Source organism: Engystomops pustulosus, chromosome 6 (assembly GCF_040894005.1).
Source record: "Engystomops pustulosus chromosome 6, aEngPut4.maternal, whole genome shotgun sequence".
NCBI classification, from domain to species: domain Eukaryota; kingdom Metazoa; phylum Chordata; class Amphibia; order Anura; family Leptodactylidae; genus Engystomops; species Engystomops pustulosus.
Genome location: NC_092416.1, coordinates 149,721,243 through 149,741,189, shown reverse-complemented (window position 1 = coordinate 149,741,189; position 19,947 = coordinate 149,721,243). Strand labels below are relative to the sequence as shown.

General features: G+C 42.1%; 1 protein-coding gene across 2 annotated transcripts; it reads right to left on the bottom strand.

Moving 5' to 3' along the window:
• Window positions 1–1,670: 1,670 nt before the first annotated feature.
• PSME3 (proteasome activator subunit 3) lies at window positions 1,671–15,815 on the bottom strand. Of its 2 annotated transcripts, XR_011847794.1 has the most exons (12): window positions 15,660–15,815; window positions 11,919–11,951; window positions 10,182–10,244; window positions 9,788–9,892; window positions 9,327–9,375; window positions 8,546–8,658; window positions 8,097–8,165; window positions 7,076–7,143; window positions 5,646–5,700; window positions 5,471–5,557; window positions 3,365–4,633; window positions 1,671–3,287 (listed from the first exon to the last, which is right to left on the bottom strand). XR_011847794.1 is itself a non-coding variant. In XM_072111768.1 (11 exons), the coding sequence occupies exons 1-11, from the start codon at window positions 15,699–15,701 to the stop codon at window positions 4,553–4,555; spliced, it is 765 nt and encodes a 254-aa protein (XP_071967869.1). In that variant the 5' UTR covers window positions 15,702–15,815; the 3' UTR covers window positions 1,671–4,552. The 2 variants fall into 2 exon arrangements, 1 of the variants encoding a protein (XP_071967869.1); XM_072111768.1 differs by having other exon boundaries at window positions 1,671–4,633.
• Between the last annotated feature and the right edge of the window lie 4,132 nt (window positions 15,816–19,947).

Below are 19,947 nucleotides of genomic sequence, written 5' to 3'. Positions count from 1 at the left end.
TAAAACCTACAGCATTTTTTTGATTACCTTATATACTCGAGTATAAGCCTAGTTTTTCAGCACAAAAAATGTGCTGAAAAACCCAAACTCTGCTTATACTTGAGTCAAAAAAATAAATATATCTAAACTCCCCTTTCCGGCGACCCCTGTATATCTTCTGTGCGATCTGTCCAGCAGCGGCGGCAGGCTACATACACTGGGGCAGGGTCCGGCAGGCTACATACACTGGGGCAGCTGTGACCAATGCATTTCCCACCCTCTGCTTATACACGAGTCAATAGGTTTTCCCAGTATTTTGTGGTAAAATTAGGGGCCTCGGCTTATACTCGAGTATATACGGTATGCCATCTTCTGGCAATAACTTTTTTTTATATTTGTGTGCACGGAGCTGTGGGAGGTATCATTTTGTGCGACTTGCCGTTTTTAATGCTTCTATTTTTAGGACAGTGCTGCCTTTTGATAATTTATATAATTTTTTATATTTTTCAGAATGGCAAAAAAGTGCCATTTGACTTTGGGTGCCATTTTCCGATACAGGGTTATACACATTGAATAACCATTATATTCTGATCTGGAATTTTTGGACGCAGCGATACCTAAAGTGCGTATGATTTTTACATTTTTTCAATATTTTATCAGTTCTAGGTAAGGGGGTAATTTGAATTTTTAGGTTTTATTATAATTTTTTTTTTCACTATTTTTCAGACCCCCTGGGGTACTTTAACCCTAGGTTGTCTGATCGATGCTACCATATACTGCCATATTGTTATGGGGCTTTTCCACCTCATTTATTAAAAAGGTGCACATGATCGATCCGCATTCCCAGTTTTATAGCCGCCAGCAGCGATTGACGGGATGACCAATCGCGGGTGTTACCTGTAAGGCCCTTTCCACACTAGCGAGTGTGATGCGATGAACTCGCATCACACTCGCAGCGCAAGCTGCCGGGAACGCACGGCCCGAACGCTGCACACCGGGAGTGAACTGATATGCTGAGTTCACTCCCGCGGTGCAGCGTTCGGGCCATGCGTTCCGAGTGTGATGCGAGTTCATCGCATCACACTCGCTAGTGTGGAAGGGGCCTAAGTCTTTGCTTCAATATGCAGCAAAGACTTACTGGCTATGGAGAGGGCTTAGCCCGTGAGCACTCCATGTAACCGCACCCAGAGCGCCGTACTATTACAGCACAAGTCAGTAAGGGGTTAAAGTAGTGTTATTTTTCTATGTATAGGAGTTTGTCTGCCGTGTTTTCGTTGGACAAATTTTAGTTTTTTTGATGCCATTTAATGGTCAATTCTTCCTGAAAGTTGGGCACCAAAATCAAGTCATGTGAAAGGAGCCATTTACCTTATACCCAAATTATCCCTGTGACTCTACATTATTCACACCAAAGCAATAAACATCACAACACAGAAAACACTTAAAAAACCGCCTCTGGTGAACATTTTTAATAATCTGACATTTTAAAATTGTACATACGTCATTTCAGCAAAGAAAAAAAAAATAAATCAAAACCTCTTACAATATAGAGCCAAAATGACAATGATAAAAAATAAAATTTACAATTTAAGGCCGGGATACCACCACTCAGAACAACGTAGTAAAATAAATGCAACCAGGATGGAGGCTGTGGACCACTAATCCTTACCGAAAACTGCAGGACCAAAACGAATATTTGGGTAATGAGGAGAGTTAATTCAGCACTCGGATAATGGTCTCCCAAAGATTTTTTTTTTTGCTGGTTTTGACTAGAAACTTAAGCGAATGGAGCTGGGCTGCAATACCCGACATCACCGAAATGAAAAGGTCGTCATTTCTAAATGTAATACATCCCCTTTAAGAGGAGCAAGCTAGTTGTGCTCACATATCTGATGGGGAAACTTATCCTAATTTACATCCGGTACATGTCAAGTCATAAGCTTACATTCTGGGTATAATATATATTTGATATGGAGACAATGATAGACAATCCAACCACAAGGATATGGGCGCCATGACCCAGTAAATGCCAGGCTCCAATATTAGGAGAGGTTCTCTCTTCAGTCTTCGGTGCTCGTGCATGGGGAAGGGAGGGGGAGGAAGGATTCCCAGGTTAAGTCCACACATATCCAGCATTTTATCTTTACATTCATGAATTTATTGATTATAAAATAAGCTAAAAATGTGACTACCCTGTTTTGATTACAGCAAAAGATTTATAATAAAATAGAAAACAGAACACAAAATGTCAAACCCAATACAAAAGGGATGTGGACACGGCCACTGACCCTTCTGTGGGATTACGATTGCTTTAGGTTCTTTTTACATTTGATATTTTGGGAAAAAAAAATCCAGCATCATGAAAGTTGAGAACAAAAACAAATAGGTCAAATTTAGAAAAGGTTAATGAACCATCTAAACAAGGTCTTAAGTGCAGTCTCCAAGGTCAAAGCATCAAACTGAGCCTGAACCCAAATCACTCAACAGAACCCACACAGAACGGGTCCAGCAACAAAGACCAAACTCCATGCAGTGATCTGCTGTGTGCAATTGTCTTAGTAGATAAACCTTGTGGGTTTACAACCTACTAGTTCTCTGATCTGTGCACGCAGTAGACCTGTAGCAAGACTAAGATTTTAACATTTCCTGGTATTTCTTACATAAAACAGCTCCACACACTGACCACTGGTTGTAACTGGTATTTAACTCCACTCCGTTGTATTAAATAGAGTTGAGGATCAACACCAGACTTGGCCTGTGGACCGTAGTGGCACTGTTGGAGCAGCCATGTTTTCCCACCCCCTTTTGGCAGCTTTCATGCAGTCTGCGCACAGGCAAGATCTCCCCCACACAGATTTTGATAGACTAGACCAGATTATGTTGACTTTCAATATGTACACTACATGGATCTACAATATGAACACGAGGTCCACGACGATAAAACAAATAGAATCATGGGCATATTATGCTGCCAAGCCAAAATTATTACACAATATAAGAGGGAGACATGAATGCTCCATATGGCCTCATAACTGCAGGGGGGAGGGGGGGTAACAGACCCTTGTAACCAGAAGGATGTGATTGTTCATAGAGAGTTCTTAAAGGACATCTACCCCCAGGATGAAGGGCTGTATGCAAATGAGCCTGAGGGGCTGCAGGCTCCATTAACACCTATAGTGCCTGGAGCCCCTCAGGCTCATTTGCATACAGTACTTCATCCTGGCAGTAAATGCCCATAAAGTCTATTGCTAGTAATCCTGGGACAAAGACTGCTCTATAACTCTGTGCTCAAGTCCACAGGATAGGGCCTAACATGATGATTGGTGGGGTCTCTGCGATGGAACCCCCTCTGATCAGAAGTTAAGCCCCATCCTGGGTATAGGGCCTAACCCGCTATGACTGAAGAACCCATTTAAGATTCTCAGAGCAGAACTGTGTGGACGTGATAAAATTATTCTCGGATACATACCTGCAGGAAGGATGGCCAAACATTAATATGCAGACACATGCATGCTTTTCCGGTTGTGCACATGTTCTCACTAGGGACAGGCAGGTATCCAACATTCATAGCCCCCCCTCACCAAACTTTTGTTAGTCACGAGTTCTTCATACACATTAGGTGGGGGGCCAGTGCTGTCGACCGACCAAACCACCCAGTACAACACTATAGTATAAAAACATTACAGCATTGCGCAAACATTCAGGCTAAATTCCTGATTGTACACCATGAAAAGGTGACTATAACCAACACTTCACAGGTTAATACTACAGATGTTCTGATAGAATTAAATCAAATTAAGAGCTAATTAAAATGGCCACGACATTACAGAGAATCCAGCATCCGTCCCATTTCACAAACTATCCAATTATAGTCTAAAATCTAAAGGACCTTGTTGCAGTCCAGGCCATCATCTCTCCTTGTAAATACATAGGTTGATATGTGGGTAACACCAAGGTGTCCCCATGTGGATATGCTTTCAGATGAGAGAACTTGCACATTTTACAATCCACAAAGAAAACTAGCCCCGATACAGATTGTTCTCTTCTCCATAGACCTTTACATATTGGAAGCAGCAAGTACTGAATATCAATTGTTACTCTACAGTGATTTCTTAAAAGAGGATATTAGTAAAGGGGTTCTGCAGCAGTGGCACACCACTCCACAAGAGGACAGCATATGGATTTAAGGACTTTCAGATTGACCAAATCGGTTTCAAAACCTTTAAAAGTGCTAGAGAGGACTGCGACCACAGCTTGCAGGATTCAGGCTACAGCCATCCACACGATACGTCTTCCATGCTCCTCGTCTCTGACCGACACTTCCGTTCAAATATTTAGCAGTCAATTCCAATGGAAGAGGAGTGGAGGGCAGTTTGAGAATTAAAAACCTGCTCACCAATTTCCAGTCCAGCTTCTTTCTGTTCTTGGTGGTAAGGACATCAAAAGTTCAAACAAGGCAATGATGGTCTTTACTCCTTTTAAGTTCAAAGGAAGAAAGAAAAAAAAATTATATTTAAAACAAAAATTTAACTAAAAAGTTGGGGGGCCGGAGGGAGTTGTGAAAACACGTTGGTTAGTAGAGAGTTTCAGCATTGCTGTTTCTGGGCCTTTTTATTTTCTCAATGTTTTTCAGGATCATATCGTGCAACGTCACCTGGAAGACAAGACGGAAGATTCAAACCACATAGTCTTCAACTTGGGACACAAAATACCAATAACCACAAACATGGGGAAGGGGGGCTTATAATGGGATAAAGTGGCACAAAAATCTAGCATCAAGTATGGATAATACTTCAGACAATTTTAAAAGTTTATTTTAGGTAGGAGGCCATGGATAACATATAAGAGATTACTACAGTCACAGTGATTGGATCCATGATAAAGTGCCCCTGGTTTATCATTATGGATTTTGATGGTAGATTTCAGTTAAGGATTTTTTCTTACACATTAAAGGGGCTTTCCGCTAAGAAATTAACCATCTACCCTGAGTGCAACTGCTTGACCCCAAAACCAGTGACTGGAGGTGGTTGTGGAGTCACATAACCCATTTAGAGCGCAGTCACATAAGTTATTTTGACTCAATTGCAACATTCAGCAAAAATGCTGTGCCATGTATTTTATATTTGTGAAATCCAGGACAACCCCTTTAACAGCAGATGCCAAAAATGCCCAATGTGTGGACATTTCTGGGGTCATTACCCATCAAGAGAAAATGGCACTGGCTTAGCATTTTCAATAACTCAGATTTCAAAAGAATGACCAAATGCAAGTAAAGCTTTGGACAAGTTCTAGGATAACAGCACGGAACAGAGTAAGGAAAAGCAGACAATTTAGGCATCAAGGTGGAGTCAGTCCAAAAGCAGTCAGAAGGCTGAACTGTAAAGAGTACGCTATACATAAAAGAAACGCCAATATATGCAGTTATGTAGGATAAAGCTGCTGAAGGTCAGCAATCATGCGCTGGCATAAATAGGATGAAACAACTTCTTACATATTGGTTCCTCAGCTCTGATATAATAAGTCGTAAACTAATATATTCCTTTTCATCTATTTCTGTCACTGTACGTCGGTAATCTTCCTGTAGACCAAAAAAAAAAAAATTGAATCAGTTGTCAGTAGAGAACCAAGCACATCCTTCATGCAAATCAATGGTCACCACTACTTACCACATGAGGATATTTTGCTATTTTAGAAACAAGCTTTGCCCGGGTGATGTAATATCTATTAAAAAGAAAAAACAAAAAGCAAAGGGTTTTAAATTAAATGCACTTAACGGCAATACAGATGCCTTTACTATGACAGGCCTCAATACACATTACATTCTTTAATAGCTTTCAGGCCATGTACATCCAGGCAACAATAAGAACCTGAATTCCATGTATTTACCGCTATGCCGTTTCCTTTAATCCTGCTTACTCCCCAACCAATGCTTCCCTCAAAGACTAGATGACCAAGTATGTCCCTAGGAATCAGGAAGGTTGCATTTCCAATGATTTGCACAGACACGCAAACTTCACATGGTCCTCCCCATTCCTGAATAAACACATTGTTACAACTAATGAATGGAGATGCAGATTCAAGCTGCTGTACTGAAGAGACAGCTGCTCATGAGTGTAGACAGCTCATGCATAGTTAAAGCAGCTGGGAACAAGTACTGTAACTGCAGGGGTGCAGCTTTCCTTTCCTAGTACAGGCAGTCCCCGGGTTACATACAAGATAGGGTCTGGAGGTTTGTTCTTAAGTTGAATTTGTATGTAAGTCGAAACTGTATATTTTATAATGGAAGTTCTAGACAATTTTTTTTCTTTTGCCCCAGTGACATTTGGAGTTTCAAAATTTTTGGTGTAATTGGACCAAGAATTATCAATAAAGCTTCATTACAGACATCTTACAGCTGATCATTGCAGTCTGGGACTATAGTAAAGCATCCAGAGAGATTCACCAGAGGTCACATGGGGCAGAGGGGTCCGTCTGTAACTATGGGTTGTCTGTAAGTCGGGTGTCCTTAAGTAGGGGACCGCCTGTACAGCCGTTTGTATCCAGCCCGTGTTCACATGACACAACATAAAAGAATCATTAACCTGTCTACACAATTCTAAAGTAACTTCCACCTGAAATGCTGTGCATCACATTTAGAGAGTTTTAGACAATAATCGGCAGTTTTCAGACACTTCCAAAAACCGGGAGTAGTCTGACCCAGGCATCAAAAAATTCAGACGTAAACTACATTAACTATAAGGTGGTCTAAATTGACTCTTGGAATGGGAAGACCAAGACGTACCTATGAGGACACACTCAATTGTCAACCAGCTGGGCCAACCTCTTAAAAGGGATTTTGCTACCAATTTCATTCATGACCTTTGTGTTTTCCAAGCATGCACACCAATAAATATATTTTGTGGCACTTACATTTCCCACAAAGTAGAACAAAGCAAACAGTGTGCTGGCCACACATGCACTGCACTCCATCCACATGGGGTACTGGTGGAGCCCCATGGTCATAGATATTTATACTTAATTTTGTTACTCTCCATTTAAGGAGAATCTACAGATTAAGACATGTTTGAACTGAACCTAAGCCAGTGAAACACCTTACCTGGAGATCTGATCTAAGTAAGATGCTGCTTCACTCTCTACTGTCCGCAACTCTGCCACGGTCTCTTCCTAAATGGCAGAAAAAGAAGGATGTAAAAAAAAAAAAAAAAAAATTCAGGTCCTGCAAACCAAAACCAGAGGTTTGCTAAAAGCAAAAAAACAAATCATACATCTAGCTAAACCTGATGACTTAAAATGCATAGCACAAATATTTATGACCCATGCAGAAGAAAATCAACCACATTTGCCACAAACGTTCACAAAATGTTAAAATAAATATATTTCTGGCTCCACTGAGGTGGAGCGAGACCTGGGAATGAGTTACATCAGCAAGGTCTTCATCCATCGGATCAGGGAGAAGAGAAAAAGCAGAGACACTGGAAAACTGCAGAAACAGTATTACTCTATGTACACACACTGTACCCCTCATTCATGCAGAGCTGCAGTTGCTTAGTGCCGGAGATACTGAGGCGCCCAAGTGAGGGCGAACCCATCACTAGCTGACTGATGTTCCTGCTCCAGTCGAGGGTTATAACATGCAGCTGCATTGGTATCCAATGCCTGGTAGCTTATGCGCTGGTATGAACAGAGGCCGTGCATCACCCCCCAGCTATCTAAAGTACTGCGGTAACTGGCATACAACACCAACGTCTCAACCCCTATACTATGTTTTCTAATGTATTGTCTGTGACTTGTTTGTAATAACATGGAAGAGCCTACATCAAGTGACCAAGTAGTTTCCCAGTATTGGTCAGATTAACGTCAGTTTTTTGTATCTGCCAAAATGTCTTGTACAACAGCGCATGTCAGTATTATGTATAATGTAGCTTTATGCAACGCATGCTGGACCCCATGCACAAAATAATCCCCCCCAAGGAATCACTAAAGTTGCATCGTATTAAACACATTACTGCTATTTGAACATTGTTCTAGACTCTTGCTACAGTTGCAGCTATTTTCTTTATTCCCCACTTAATACGGAAAAACAGTTGAACAAAAACACATATTACAGTATAAATTACCTGGATTGACACGCCAAAATTGTTTCCGTCTTCTATCCTTGGGATCAAAAGTTGAACCCACATTTTTACCTTGATTGATAAAGAATAGCATAAGTAAATTGGCTAATAAAGCCAGAGATGTACGTCCAAGACCCTACAACTATGGAACAGTTATCTGAAGGGTTTTTCTGATTATGCATATGCGTGGCTTGGACTGTGACAACAGCTACCACAATGATACCCAAACCAGTACTTCTATGGGCCACAGTAAAACATCATACAGAAGTAAATGGAAAGCAGTCTGAACTTGTGTACAAGCTCTCCAATCACACGGGGCACTTGCAGCCTTCAACTTTGGTTAGATCACCAAAGTGTCCAGCAGTTGGCCCTAAGCCACCAAAGACTTACTCCGTTATCTTGTGTATAGGAGACATGTCTATACAGGGAGACCAGATACAGAAAACACTCACTGTGTTGCACTTCTCTATGAGTAGCCTTATTTCAGGTTTTACTCTTTCAATGATCTCCACAAGAGGGGCATTACTCTTCAGCATCCCATTAGGCATCACAAACACTTTGGTACCTAAAGGAGAACAGAAATCGGATCAACCATTTTTTTATTTCAACTTTAGTAATGGGTTTTGCAACAATCAATGCACCACATCAACACTTCAGTCCCCACTCCAGACATCTCATGCTCAAAAAGTAATAGAATTCTGGCTACCAAAACCTGGAAAGTGTAGGAAATGCTCCTTCTAAATGCACCATTTGGGGTACTGCATAATAAAGTATACAGGTATACATTTGAAGGCAAGAATATACAGATGCCACCATCTTCAACATGAATTTTATAACATACTGCACAGTGAGATCACACAAAAAGTTAACATTGGTTAAAACTGTTGAGTTGCTGTGACATTAGAAGAGACTACATCAGTATATCCCTCTGCAGCAGCTAGTTACTAGAGAGCTCAGCAGAGCAGAGCTGCTTAGTGGTCAGCAGTCTGTGCTTCTTAAAAGAAACGTACACAAAGAACTTGCTAATAGCAATAAAGCACCTCAACTTTTTTATGTAAAATCTGCAAGTCATTCAGTATGTTCCTCCTACCATGCAGCAGTGCAGAACAAAACAGAAAAAATTGCAACGCCCCCCGCTCACAGCATGCAAACTAATTGCAGAAACCCCATTCTCTTGAACAGGGCATCAAACAAGAGTAAAAAGCATGATACCACAGAAAGAAATAAAGTTACCTGCACAGTTATCGTCTCCATCTTCTAGTTTTCTCTTTTTAAGAGATGGCTGTAAAGGGAAAGTTGTCATCCATGGTAAAGTTACATTAATGTTACTGTACACAAATTACAAGTTAATATATTTCAATATATTTGTATGTATATAAGTACTTGACATAAGCACCACATATCTGTAGCTTCCTTATGTCAACTATTTACACAGATTTGTATCTGCCCTCATAGGTTCGGGAAACACATGCCGACAACTAAATTGTGTTCCATCACAACAGAAGCTAAGGTTTGTCATGATTTCTCCCTACATATACTTCTAAATTTGTACACTGAAGATGAGGCAGCTTTCTAGGATTCTCCATACAGGCAAGAAACAGGTTTCTAAGGTAAACTTCCACTATACACTTTGTAAATGTAGGAAATAGGTAGAAAAGTGAGATGTGAACATGGGCAAGGTACTCATATCTTACAGCATCAATTCCATCATGGCTGTTGGAGAGAAGAATGGGATCGGGAACTGGCAAATCCATTTCAGAATGGATTTGTGACAGGTCTTGAACGTTTAACATGGGCTCCTGAAAGAAGCAATTAAGAGAAAATTACACACAAGAGAGTCACAATATGGTGTTTAACTATACAAACCATAGACCATTATATAGCAGGAGGTGTTTATCAAGCCCAATAAAGTGGAAAACCCAAATCCTGATCATGTCCTCCCTACCATCTGTCAGTTAGGAAGCCCACACATCCATGCAGCTGGCATCCAATCCCACAGATTTATTTCATCTAAAAGTTACCAGCCCACTGACTCTACTCATCACAGGAGGTTTCCAATAATTCCACAAATAAAAAAAAAAAAATTACCTTAAGAAATGCATCCAGTTCCAGTAACTTCTTTGGGAAAAAACTAGCAACCAAGTCTTCGGCCTTAATAAAAATAAATAATTTAAAAAAGTATACAGAACTGTTAAAGTCATCATCTTACAAGTCTCGTAGTTTTACTTAACTACTCGTAGTTTTACTTAACTACTCGTAGTTTTACTTAACTACTCGTAGTTTTACTTAACTACTCGTAGTTTTACTTAACTACTCGTAGTTTTACTTAACTACTCGTAGTTTTACTTAACTACTCGTAGTTTTACTTAACTACTCGTAGTTTTACTTAACTACTCGTAGTTTTACTTAACTACTCGTAGTTTTACTTAACTACTCGTAGTTTTACTTAACTACTCGTAGTTTTACTTAACTACTCGTAGTTTTACTTAACTACTCGTAGTTTTACTTAACTACTCGTAGTTTTACTTAACTACTCGTAGTTTTACTTAACTACTCGTAGTTTTACTTAACTACTCGTAGTTTTACTTAACTACTCGTAGTTTTACTTAACTACTCGTAGTTTTACTTAACTACTCGTAGTTTTACTTAACTACTCGTAGTTTTACTTAACTACTCGTAGTTTTACTTAACTACTCGTAGTTTTACTTAACTACTCGTAGTTTTACTTAACTACTCGTAGTTTTACTTAACTACTCGTAGTTTTACTTAACTACTCGTAGTTTTACTTAACTACTCGTAGTTTTACTTAACTACTCGTAGTTTTACTTAACTACTCGTAGTTTTACTTAACTACTCGTAGTTTTACTTAACTACTCGTAGTTTTACTTAACTACTCGTAGTTTTACTTAACTACTCGTAGTTTTACTTAACTACTCGTAGTTTTACTTAACTACTCGTAGTTTTACTTAACTACTCGTAGTTTTACTTAACTACTCGTAGTTTTACTTAACTACTCGTAGTTTTACTTAACTACTCGTAGTTTTACTTAACTACTCGTAGTTTTACTTAACTACTCGTAGTTTTACTTAACTACTCGTAGTTTTACTTAACTACTCGTAGTTTTACTTAACTACTCGTAGTTTTACTTAACTACTCGTAGTTTTACTTAACTATAAACTGCACCATCAGAATCAAAAATTCAAATTCTACCTGCAGCAGCCACTAAGGCCAGAGGTGAACAGTCCAACATATAATATTGAACGAAGGCGACACAAATCTAACTTTGCGTTTGCAAAAAAACATGGTAACACAATGGAAACTTGTGCATTAACAACGATTTAATAAGTGCAAATGTTAACACGTGTTAACATCACATGTGAAAGCACCCTCAAAGGTCCAGTGAGATTTACTAATAAGCAATTTAAAGTCTCCCATGTAAAAGTACATAAAGAGATCTAGAAATGGTCAGTAACTAAATATGAACCAAAGCCATGCTAAGCAGGGCTTTGGATAAATAAATTATAAATTGCCAAAATAATTTAAACAATCGCCTTCATTCACACTTCTCCATGCCACGGGCTGATAGGACACCATGTATAATCTGCACAGCTCCTCCTGCACTATAACTTGTTCTAGAATGTGACAGGATCACCATTAGCAGCAGGATGACAATCCATAATACTATATAAGGGCCCTCAAACCAAGTCTAATCTTAAACAAAAGTCCCCCATAAACATATGAAGTGGGGGATTCACTGCTGTGATTGTACTGTTTAATGAAGTTTTGCGCAACTTTTTACAAAGTTTGAAAAACACCCGAAATTACCTCATTTGTTATTCTCTCTCGGAAACAATCGACCTGTGAAAGGGAAAAAAAAACAAAAAAAAACACGATGAGTGAGCAGTAACAGCCGATGTTAAACATTACGCTAAACTTAGTCACTTTGTCCTCCTTATCGTCTTGTTCCATCAGTAAACATTTCATTTTCAGAATTCTATAAACTAATTTTCTTAAGGTTTGCACCATTACAGGGTATAATAACCTGGTTATATCCCCTAGAAGACACAAGTAACTGAGTTGGGGCAGTCTGATCAGTAAATCTGATTGTAGATGTTGTTCGAGGGGAACAGTAGTAATGCACGGAGCAGAATTTGTGCCATCAAACAGTTGGGAATAGTCTCCATTGTAGTAACTATGGTCTGACTGTCCCTTCCAGTACTGATCGTGTAACCAGTGTTGCATTATGGATGACATGACACATGTATGCCTTCTCCATCAATATGTTGCCTTTCAATATCTCCGCTTGCTGCCATCCAGTAGTTACAGAACCCTAATCCTTGTATCCTGTGCTCCTGTGTGTGAAAACATGACCAGGACAGATTATATACCAGGAAGTTGTCAAAGCAAGTTCCCACTAAATGACAGCGAGTAGAGATCCTGAACACAGGAATTTACTTCTTCATCTTTTTTTTTTTAAAAGAAAATTAAATTCTTCAATTCCCAAAGTGCTAAAACATGGCTACAGCAGTACAGGGGCATCTGTATAGACAGAAGAGCACAATACTAGGACAGTCCTGAAGTGTTCACCTGAAGCTTTCCATGATGCGGCAGATGAATACAAGCCTCAGTGTAGAAGAGCTAGCACTCATACAGCAGCGCACTGCCCTCCCAACACATAGTAATCCTCTGATCACACAAAGTACTAGTGTGGAGGTAAAGAGTTTCCTAATCACACAGCCACATTATGTCCATGAAATGTTATAGGATCGGGACTCCAAGCATCATAGTCCCTAATGGACTACCATCTGTTACTGTTATGGTTTCCATGCAAGGACTCCGAGCATCGTGGATAAGAAAGCTTGGAGTGCCGTTTCTAGGGCTGTGTTCAGTCTAACATTCAGTCTCCACATGTTCACCGTTTCATGGACTGATATACAGCCATGTGAATAACCTTCATGACATTTTATCAGACTAAATAGCTGCACCATTTAACGGTTATTAAAGGGGTTTTACCACAAATCCACAGGATCAGGCTCAACTTGCTGAAGGGTGGGAGTCCCGCGCATGACCGTTCTGCTCCAATACTCTCCCAAAGCAACGAGGGGCCCGACTGAGGAACCTGGGATCCCATTGGACCCCTTATTTTCGTGATCTGTGGAGGTCTCCGGGTACTAGAAGCAGTATCTCAATGGCTCCAGCTGCTACAAATCCCAACATATAGGTGTCTGAAGTAACACAGCCTCTAAGTGTGACTAGTCTTAGACAAAAAGGGCCTTTGACGATTTAGATCTATATATAGGCAAACAAGTCCCTTAAACCACCAAAATAAATCTTACATTAAAACGCTTGTTCATTTCTCATTCGGAACTTCCTTTTCCAAAACATGGTTTAAAAAAAAAAAAATAATAATAAAATACACATACAGCAAATCCATTGTTTATCCCACTAGGTTTTCTTACAAGTCCGAATGATTGGCCAAGGAAACTTTACATGTGACAAAGTGTTGGTTTGCTGGTATAAAGAGCTGGTATATTATCACATTATATAAGGAATAGGATATGGGATCAAGCAGGAGGGCGTCATCTGCCAACAAACATACATTACACATGGTCGCACCATAATGTGGAACATGTTATGACATGAACGGACATGCCCATCACCAGACTTAGGATCCTCATAGGTCAGTATATGTACACAGAAGATACAGCGGTCTAAATTTGCAGGCAAATACTCCGGCACAAGGGGATAACATGCAATGGCACAATGACAGTCACACACAGATGTCTCTGCACAGATAAGTCCAAAAGTATACATTTGGAAATAAAAGGAATCACTTTAGTATTGGAGTGCTGCTGTTATGGACTTATTGGATGTCTTTGCTGCGTCTAGTCGTCCACCATGTAACCGATAATGCACCTAACTTCAATGCCAGTTCTCAAGCGTTGTAAATAAGGCTGACACACAAAACAAGGGCTGAACATGAGCGAGTATGTGACAAGATATAAATGTTAGTCACAAATCCCCAATACCCTGCAGAACATACATTACCATAGACAAAAACTGGATGCTACTGGAGATCAGAACATCTATATATGAGAACCATTAACCCACAAGTAAAGTAGGATTTAGGTCAAATCACTGAACATAACAGGCAAGCTAAACTTAGTTCTTCTAGGTTTAGTCTATTAAAACCTGCAAACGCAAGAAACAAGTTTGATGGAACATGTGTGTTTGTCCACTACAGTCACAGCCGGGTGTAATGACTGAAAAAAAAATTAGTTTTTAAACAGACTGAGAAATATGACCAAGTTCACACCAGCATTAGGAGCTCTCCATTGCAGACTGGTGCGAGTGATGGAATCCAGAATGGAAACCATTATGAACAACAAGATCTGTCGGGCTCCATCGGTGCCAGTTTTTTTTTTTTTTTTTTTTAAACTTGAACAAAACTGAAAGCTTTTCATAGAAAGCTTGCAACAAATATTTTTTTGGTTAGCCAATAAAGGTATCATTCCTTAAGCACTTTTGTAGTTTTTACACAAAAGTATTTACATCATATTTTAGCTTTTCATTGATGCATCTGAACCATATCTTAACTGCTTCTGTACTGTATAAGAAGAGTGAAGAAATCAGGCGATCCTTTTTGAATCTAACAGTATATTTGATGACGAGCTTTGATACGCACGAAACCGAAAAAATTCACAGCATTTTATACACACCAGGCAGTGATCATCAAAGGAAATTAAAAAAAACCAAAACTTTAAAACAGATTGATACAGGGACATCTTATTTACTATAGGACAGCAATAAACACAGTAAAAACCTGTGAGGAGAGACAAGAGCCCTGGTTCTTATCTGCTTGTGGCCCCCAGGTCAGAGGTAGGAGGTCATGAAGCTGCATGAATGTTAAGACCATTTTGTAAGGTGTTGAATTTCTGCAATAAATTATACTCTCATTCGATGTCCTAAAATGCCCCATTAAAAGAGTAATCTGCAAACCCACACAGGGTGGGTGTACAATGCCCCCTGCATTTTTATCATTTAGATAAGGAGATGCACATACAGATACATACAACATGCCAGACAGCTGCTCTCTCTGTACAGAGCGAATAGGATACAGAATACAGACATGTCTGCTCCATCTGAAGAAACACAAGTAATGCCAGAGGTGACAGACATCTGTCTACAAGTGTGACACCCATCACTGTCAGGCCCTCACTGTATAATAGATATACATACTGTGTGCCCGGTGACACGGGGGAGTACACCCCACACGTGCTCAGTAACACGGGGGAGTACACCCCACACATCACACGTGTGCTCCATGTGTTACCGGCCACATTGTCCTCTCCCCTCCACGTGGAGCAGCCCTGGGCGCACTCAGCAGCCGCCTAGGCCTCAGCGCCGCGCACCTCCCCACCACTACCACACACACGCGGCTGCCAAGGTATCATGACAAAGCCTGCCAGACCCTGAGCTGCCCACGCTGGCCTAACACCCGCCTGCCCCATCCCCATGGCTCCGCGCCGGCTCCTGTCTCTCCCGGCGGACACCGCCGCCCCTCACCTTCTTCTTCAGCTCCTGATCCACTTTGAGCAGGGAGGACATGATGCGTGTGTACGAGATGCGCCCTCACTTACAACACCGGCTCGTGCTACACGGCTCCGGAAATAACGTCTCACTGTGCGCGCCGCCAGCGACCGTGACATAAAAGGGCGGGATGGGGAAGGAGCCAATCACCGGACAGGAAGCGTCACAGCGCGGCCAATCAGCACGAGCTTGCAGGATGTACCGGTGTCATCCGCTCATCTCTGACCTGTGTGTATAGCTGAGCCCAAATCCAAGTAGTGTCTATTACGGTACACCCGATGGTAGCTTCCTGCTAAAACTTTAGGCCGCGTTCAGACGTTGCGTTTTGAAACGCAATTCAAGGTCTTCCCTAGTGTTCACATGTCAAGGTTACATTGCGTTTTCAACTCGATGGAAACGCAGTTACCTGGCTTGATCAGGGACAAGCTTTTAGGTTGCAATTGTAACGCTACACGTGAACGTGGTCTTAGTGGCAGGGGGACACATATGCATTGTGGCCAAAACCCTCATCAAACACGTCACGTGGAACTCGCCCTTATCTGACTAATATGCAAATTTCCAACAAAGGCTACTGGAACGTGTAGTAGCCTCTAGTCATATGAATTTTGGCTCCTCTTAGTGAGCTGGATCATTAGGCTCCGCTCACTACGAAGAGCGGCTCTTCTGGCTCCTGAACGGCTCCCTATTAAATATACAATAGGGAGCCACAGGCTACTTAGGAGCCCCTCACCGCTACACTTTTAACTCAATATTATCGGGTTAAAAGCGGCGTAGTGAGGCGTTTAGGGGCGGGGTTTAGTGAATGACCCATCACTAGTAGCCTCTCCAGGCTGTTGGTGCATAGGCTACTTCATGCCCCGTTAGCCTATGCTGTCCCACCTCCTTCCATGTCTTTGATGCTCACCGGTGCGCTTCTTCATGCCACCAGCTTCTTCAAGCTCTGCACAGGGCCAGCCCTGGAGGCCTTCTGTTTACTGAGGGGTCATGTGCTGGAGTCATCTGTAGACTGAGGGGTCATGTGCTGGGGACATCTCTATACTGAGGGGTCATGTGCTGGGGCCATGTCTATACTTAGGGGTCATTTTCTACGGCCATCTGTATACTGAGGGGTCATGTGCTGGGGCCATCTGTAGACTGAGGGGTCATGTGCTGGGGCCATCTTTATACTGAGGGGTCATGTGCTGAGGCCATCTATATACTGAGGGGTCATGTGCTGGGGCCATCTGTATACTGAGGGGTCATGTGCTGGGGCCGTCTATATACTGAGGGGTCATGTGCTGGGACCATCTGTATACTGAGGTGTCATGTGCTGGGACCATCTCTATACTGAGGGGTCATGTGCTGGGGCCATCTATATACTGAGGGGTCATGTGCTGGGGCCATCTGTATACTGAGGGGTCATGTGCTGGGGTCATCTGTATACTGAGGGGTCATGTGCTGGGGTCATCTGTATACTGAGGTGTCATGTGCTGGGACCATCTGTATACCGAGGGGTCATGTGCTGGGGCCATCTATATACTGAGGGGTCATGTGCTGGGACCATCTGTAGACTGAGGGGTCATGTGCTGGGGTCATCTGTATACTGAGGGGTCATGTGTTGGGGCCATGTCTATACTGAGGGGTCATGTGCTGGGGCCATCTGTATACTGAGGGGTCATGTGCTGGGGCCATCTGTATACTGAGGGGTCATGTGCTGGGGCCATCTGTAGACTGAGGGGTCATGTGCTGGGGCCATCTCTATACTGAGGGGTCATGTGTTGGGGCTATTTAAATACTGAGGGGTCATGTGGTGGGACCATCTGTAGGCGAGGTATGGTACATCAACTTTATCAGTGTCCTCTGTTAGATGAATTTCTATGATGATACAGAGAGTAATCAACTCTATACACAGAGCCTGGCAGTGCAGTGACATCATCACAATGCGCCTGCCGGGCGCTGCTGTAGTACAGACACGGTGGGGGAGGAGGCAGGATGGCAGCGTGGCAACGAGGAAAGGTGAGTACTGTACAGTTATTTATTTTTATTCAACAATAAGACCGGGGGCAGAGAAGGGGGCATAATAAGATGGGGACGCAGAAGTGGGAACCACAATAAGAAGTGGAGCAGAGGCAGGGGAACAATAAAAGGGGAGCACATAAGGGGCATAATAAGTAAGGGTAGCAGAGAAATGAAAGGGGAGGGTAGAGTCCGGTTAGACATAAGAGGGGGAGTAGAGAAAAGGATCACAATAAGAGGGGAGGGGGAATGGGCATTGTACAGGGTGAGAATACATAGTGTAACAGCCATTATTCCAGGTATTATACTGTGTGGCATACTAGGGGGTGGGATAAAGGGCGGGGCAAGAGGGCGTGGTTTACTATGCAAAAATATTTATGCTGCGCTACACGCACCACTCTTTTTAACCCTCTTTCCTTGACCCAGAGGTTGGGAAGTGGGATCTATATATATTGAGGGGACAGGTATTCCAGGAGGTCATTTTCTAGTTTTGCCATGAAGAGGTTGGCATATTTTGGGGCCATCTTTGTTCCCATGGCACTGTGTTCTGTAGGTAGATTTGCCCCCCAAAGCAGAAAAAATTGTGCTTCAGGATAAATTTGGGTCTGATGCAAACCCATGAGCCTTGAGGCAGGATTTTAGTCCATCTTTGTGTGGGATGTTAGACTATAGGGATTCCAAATCCACGGTAGCAAGAATACTGCCCGGGGGGAGAAAGTTAGATAGAAGAAAGTTCTTTCAGGTCTGTGGCCTCCAGCACTCCAGAATCAGAATTTTAAAAAGTCATATTTTATTTCATACCATTAAAAACAGCATACATCCGATATCTCAGATGGCCTACGTGTTTGGAGGCTTCAGCATGCATCTTTTAGTCTGCCTCCTGCTGCCACCCACATTACATAACCAGCACAGACACAGGAACTTCTTGTCGGAAAGCAGCATCGTGCAGAGACTTACAGACAGATGAGACCTTTATCCCAGGACCCAGGGAGGGGGAGGCACTGTGTGTGTGTTAGTGGTGAGATAGCAGAGCTGGAGTGTGTCATTGCGTCAAATATCCATCTCATGGATCTGATCATCCCTCATGACTCTGATCTGTCTCATCTCTCTTTTTCTATGTGTCAGATACTAGTAGACTGTTCAGAAGATAAATTAAAGTGTAGATACACCTGTACTCTGATAATCTAAGTACATTGTCAGCACACAACATCTTGTAGTACAGAGGGATCATGTAGTGTCTGCTTAGAGAGTCCCCGCCGACACTCTGGTATCTTGTACTGACCATCACTGAGTGATAGGGGCTAAAACAGCAATAAAACTGAGTAATAATGTAAAGTAAGGGGTTAATTGTGTAAACATCAGTAGGGGATTAAAATTTGAGAACTATTTGGGTCACAGGCGCACCCGTGTGCCTCTCCGTGCCCCTGCAACCTGGCTGCAGCGTCACTCCCCTCTCCTAGCTCCAGTGGCATCTCCTGTGGCCCGGCGTACACGTTCCTACCTCCTAGCGCACCACTAATTGGTGGCCGTCTGCTCTAATAAATGAACTGCCTCTTCCTCTGCCTCCTGTGGGATCTTTGGGTCTTGTGACATAGAAAAAGCTTGTTCCCTATGTCCTGTGCATTTATTGTGATTCCCTGTTGTGACCTTGATTCCGTTCCTGACTTCGCTCCCGTGCTGCCTGTCCTGACCTTTCCGCTACATCCCCAACAATGATCCCGTTCTACCTGTCCTGACCTCCTGCCTGTCCACACGTCTGTATCTGCCTCAGGATTACAGGCATATAAGATTATAAGGCGCACATAAAATCCTATGATTTTCCCAGAACTCAAAGGTGCGCCTTATAGTTCGATGTGTCTTATATAAGCACCCAGATTAAGCATTGTGGCCACCGTAGTCCAGAGCCTCACTGAGCGTGGTGATACATACAGCGCTGTGCACTGGAACCCTGCAGAGTATCTGTGTTTCAGCTTTCTGAGTACATTTAATAATTTTTTTCATTTAATTAATTTTTTTTTTATACCCACTACCCCAAAAATACCTACTGTTAAGAAACATGCTTATGATGCAGACTAGAGATGAGCCAGCACTAAAATGCTCGGGTACTCGTTATTCGAGACGAACTTTTCCCGATGCTCGAGTGCTCGTTTCGAGTAACGAGCCCCATTGAAGTCAATGGGAGACTCGAGCATTTTTCAAGGGGACCAAGGCTCTGCACAGGGAAGCTTGGCCAAACACCTGGGAACCTCAGAAAAGGATGGAAACACCA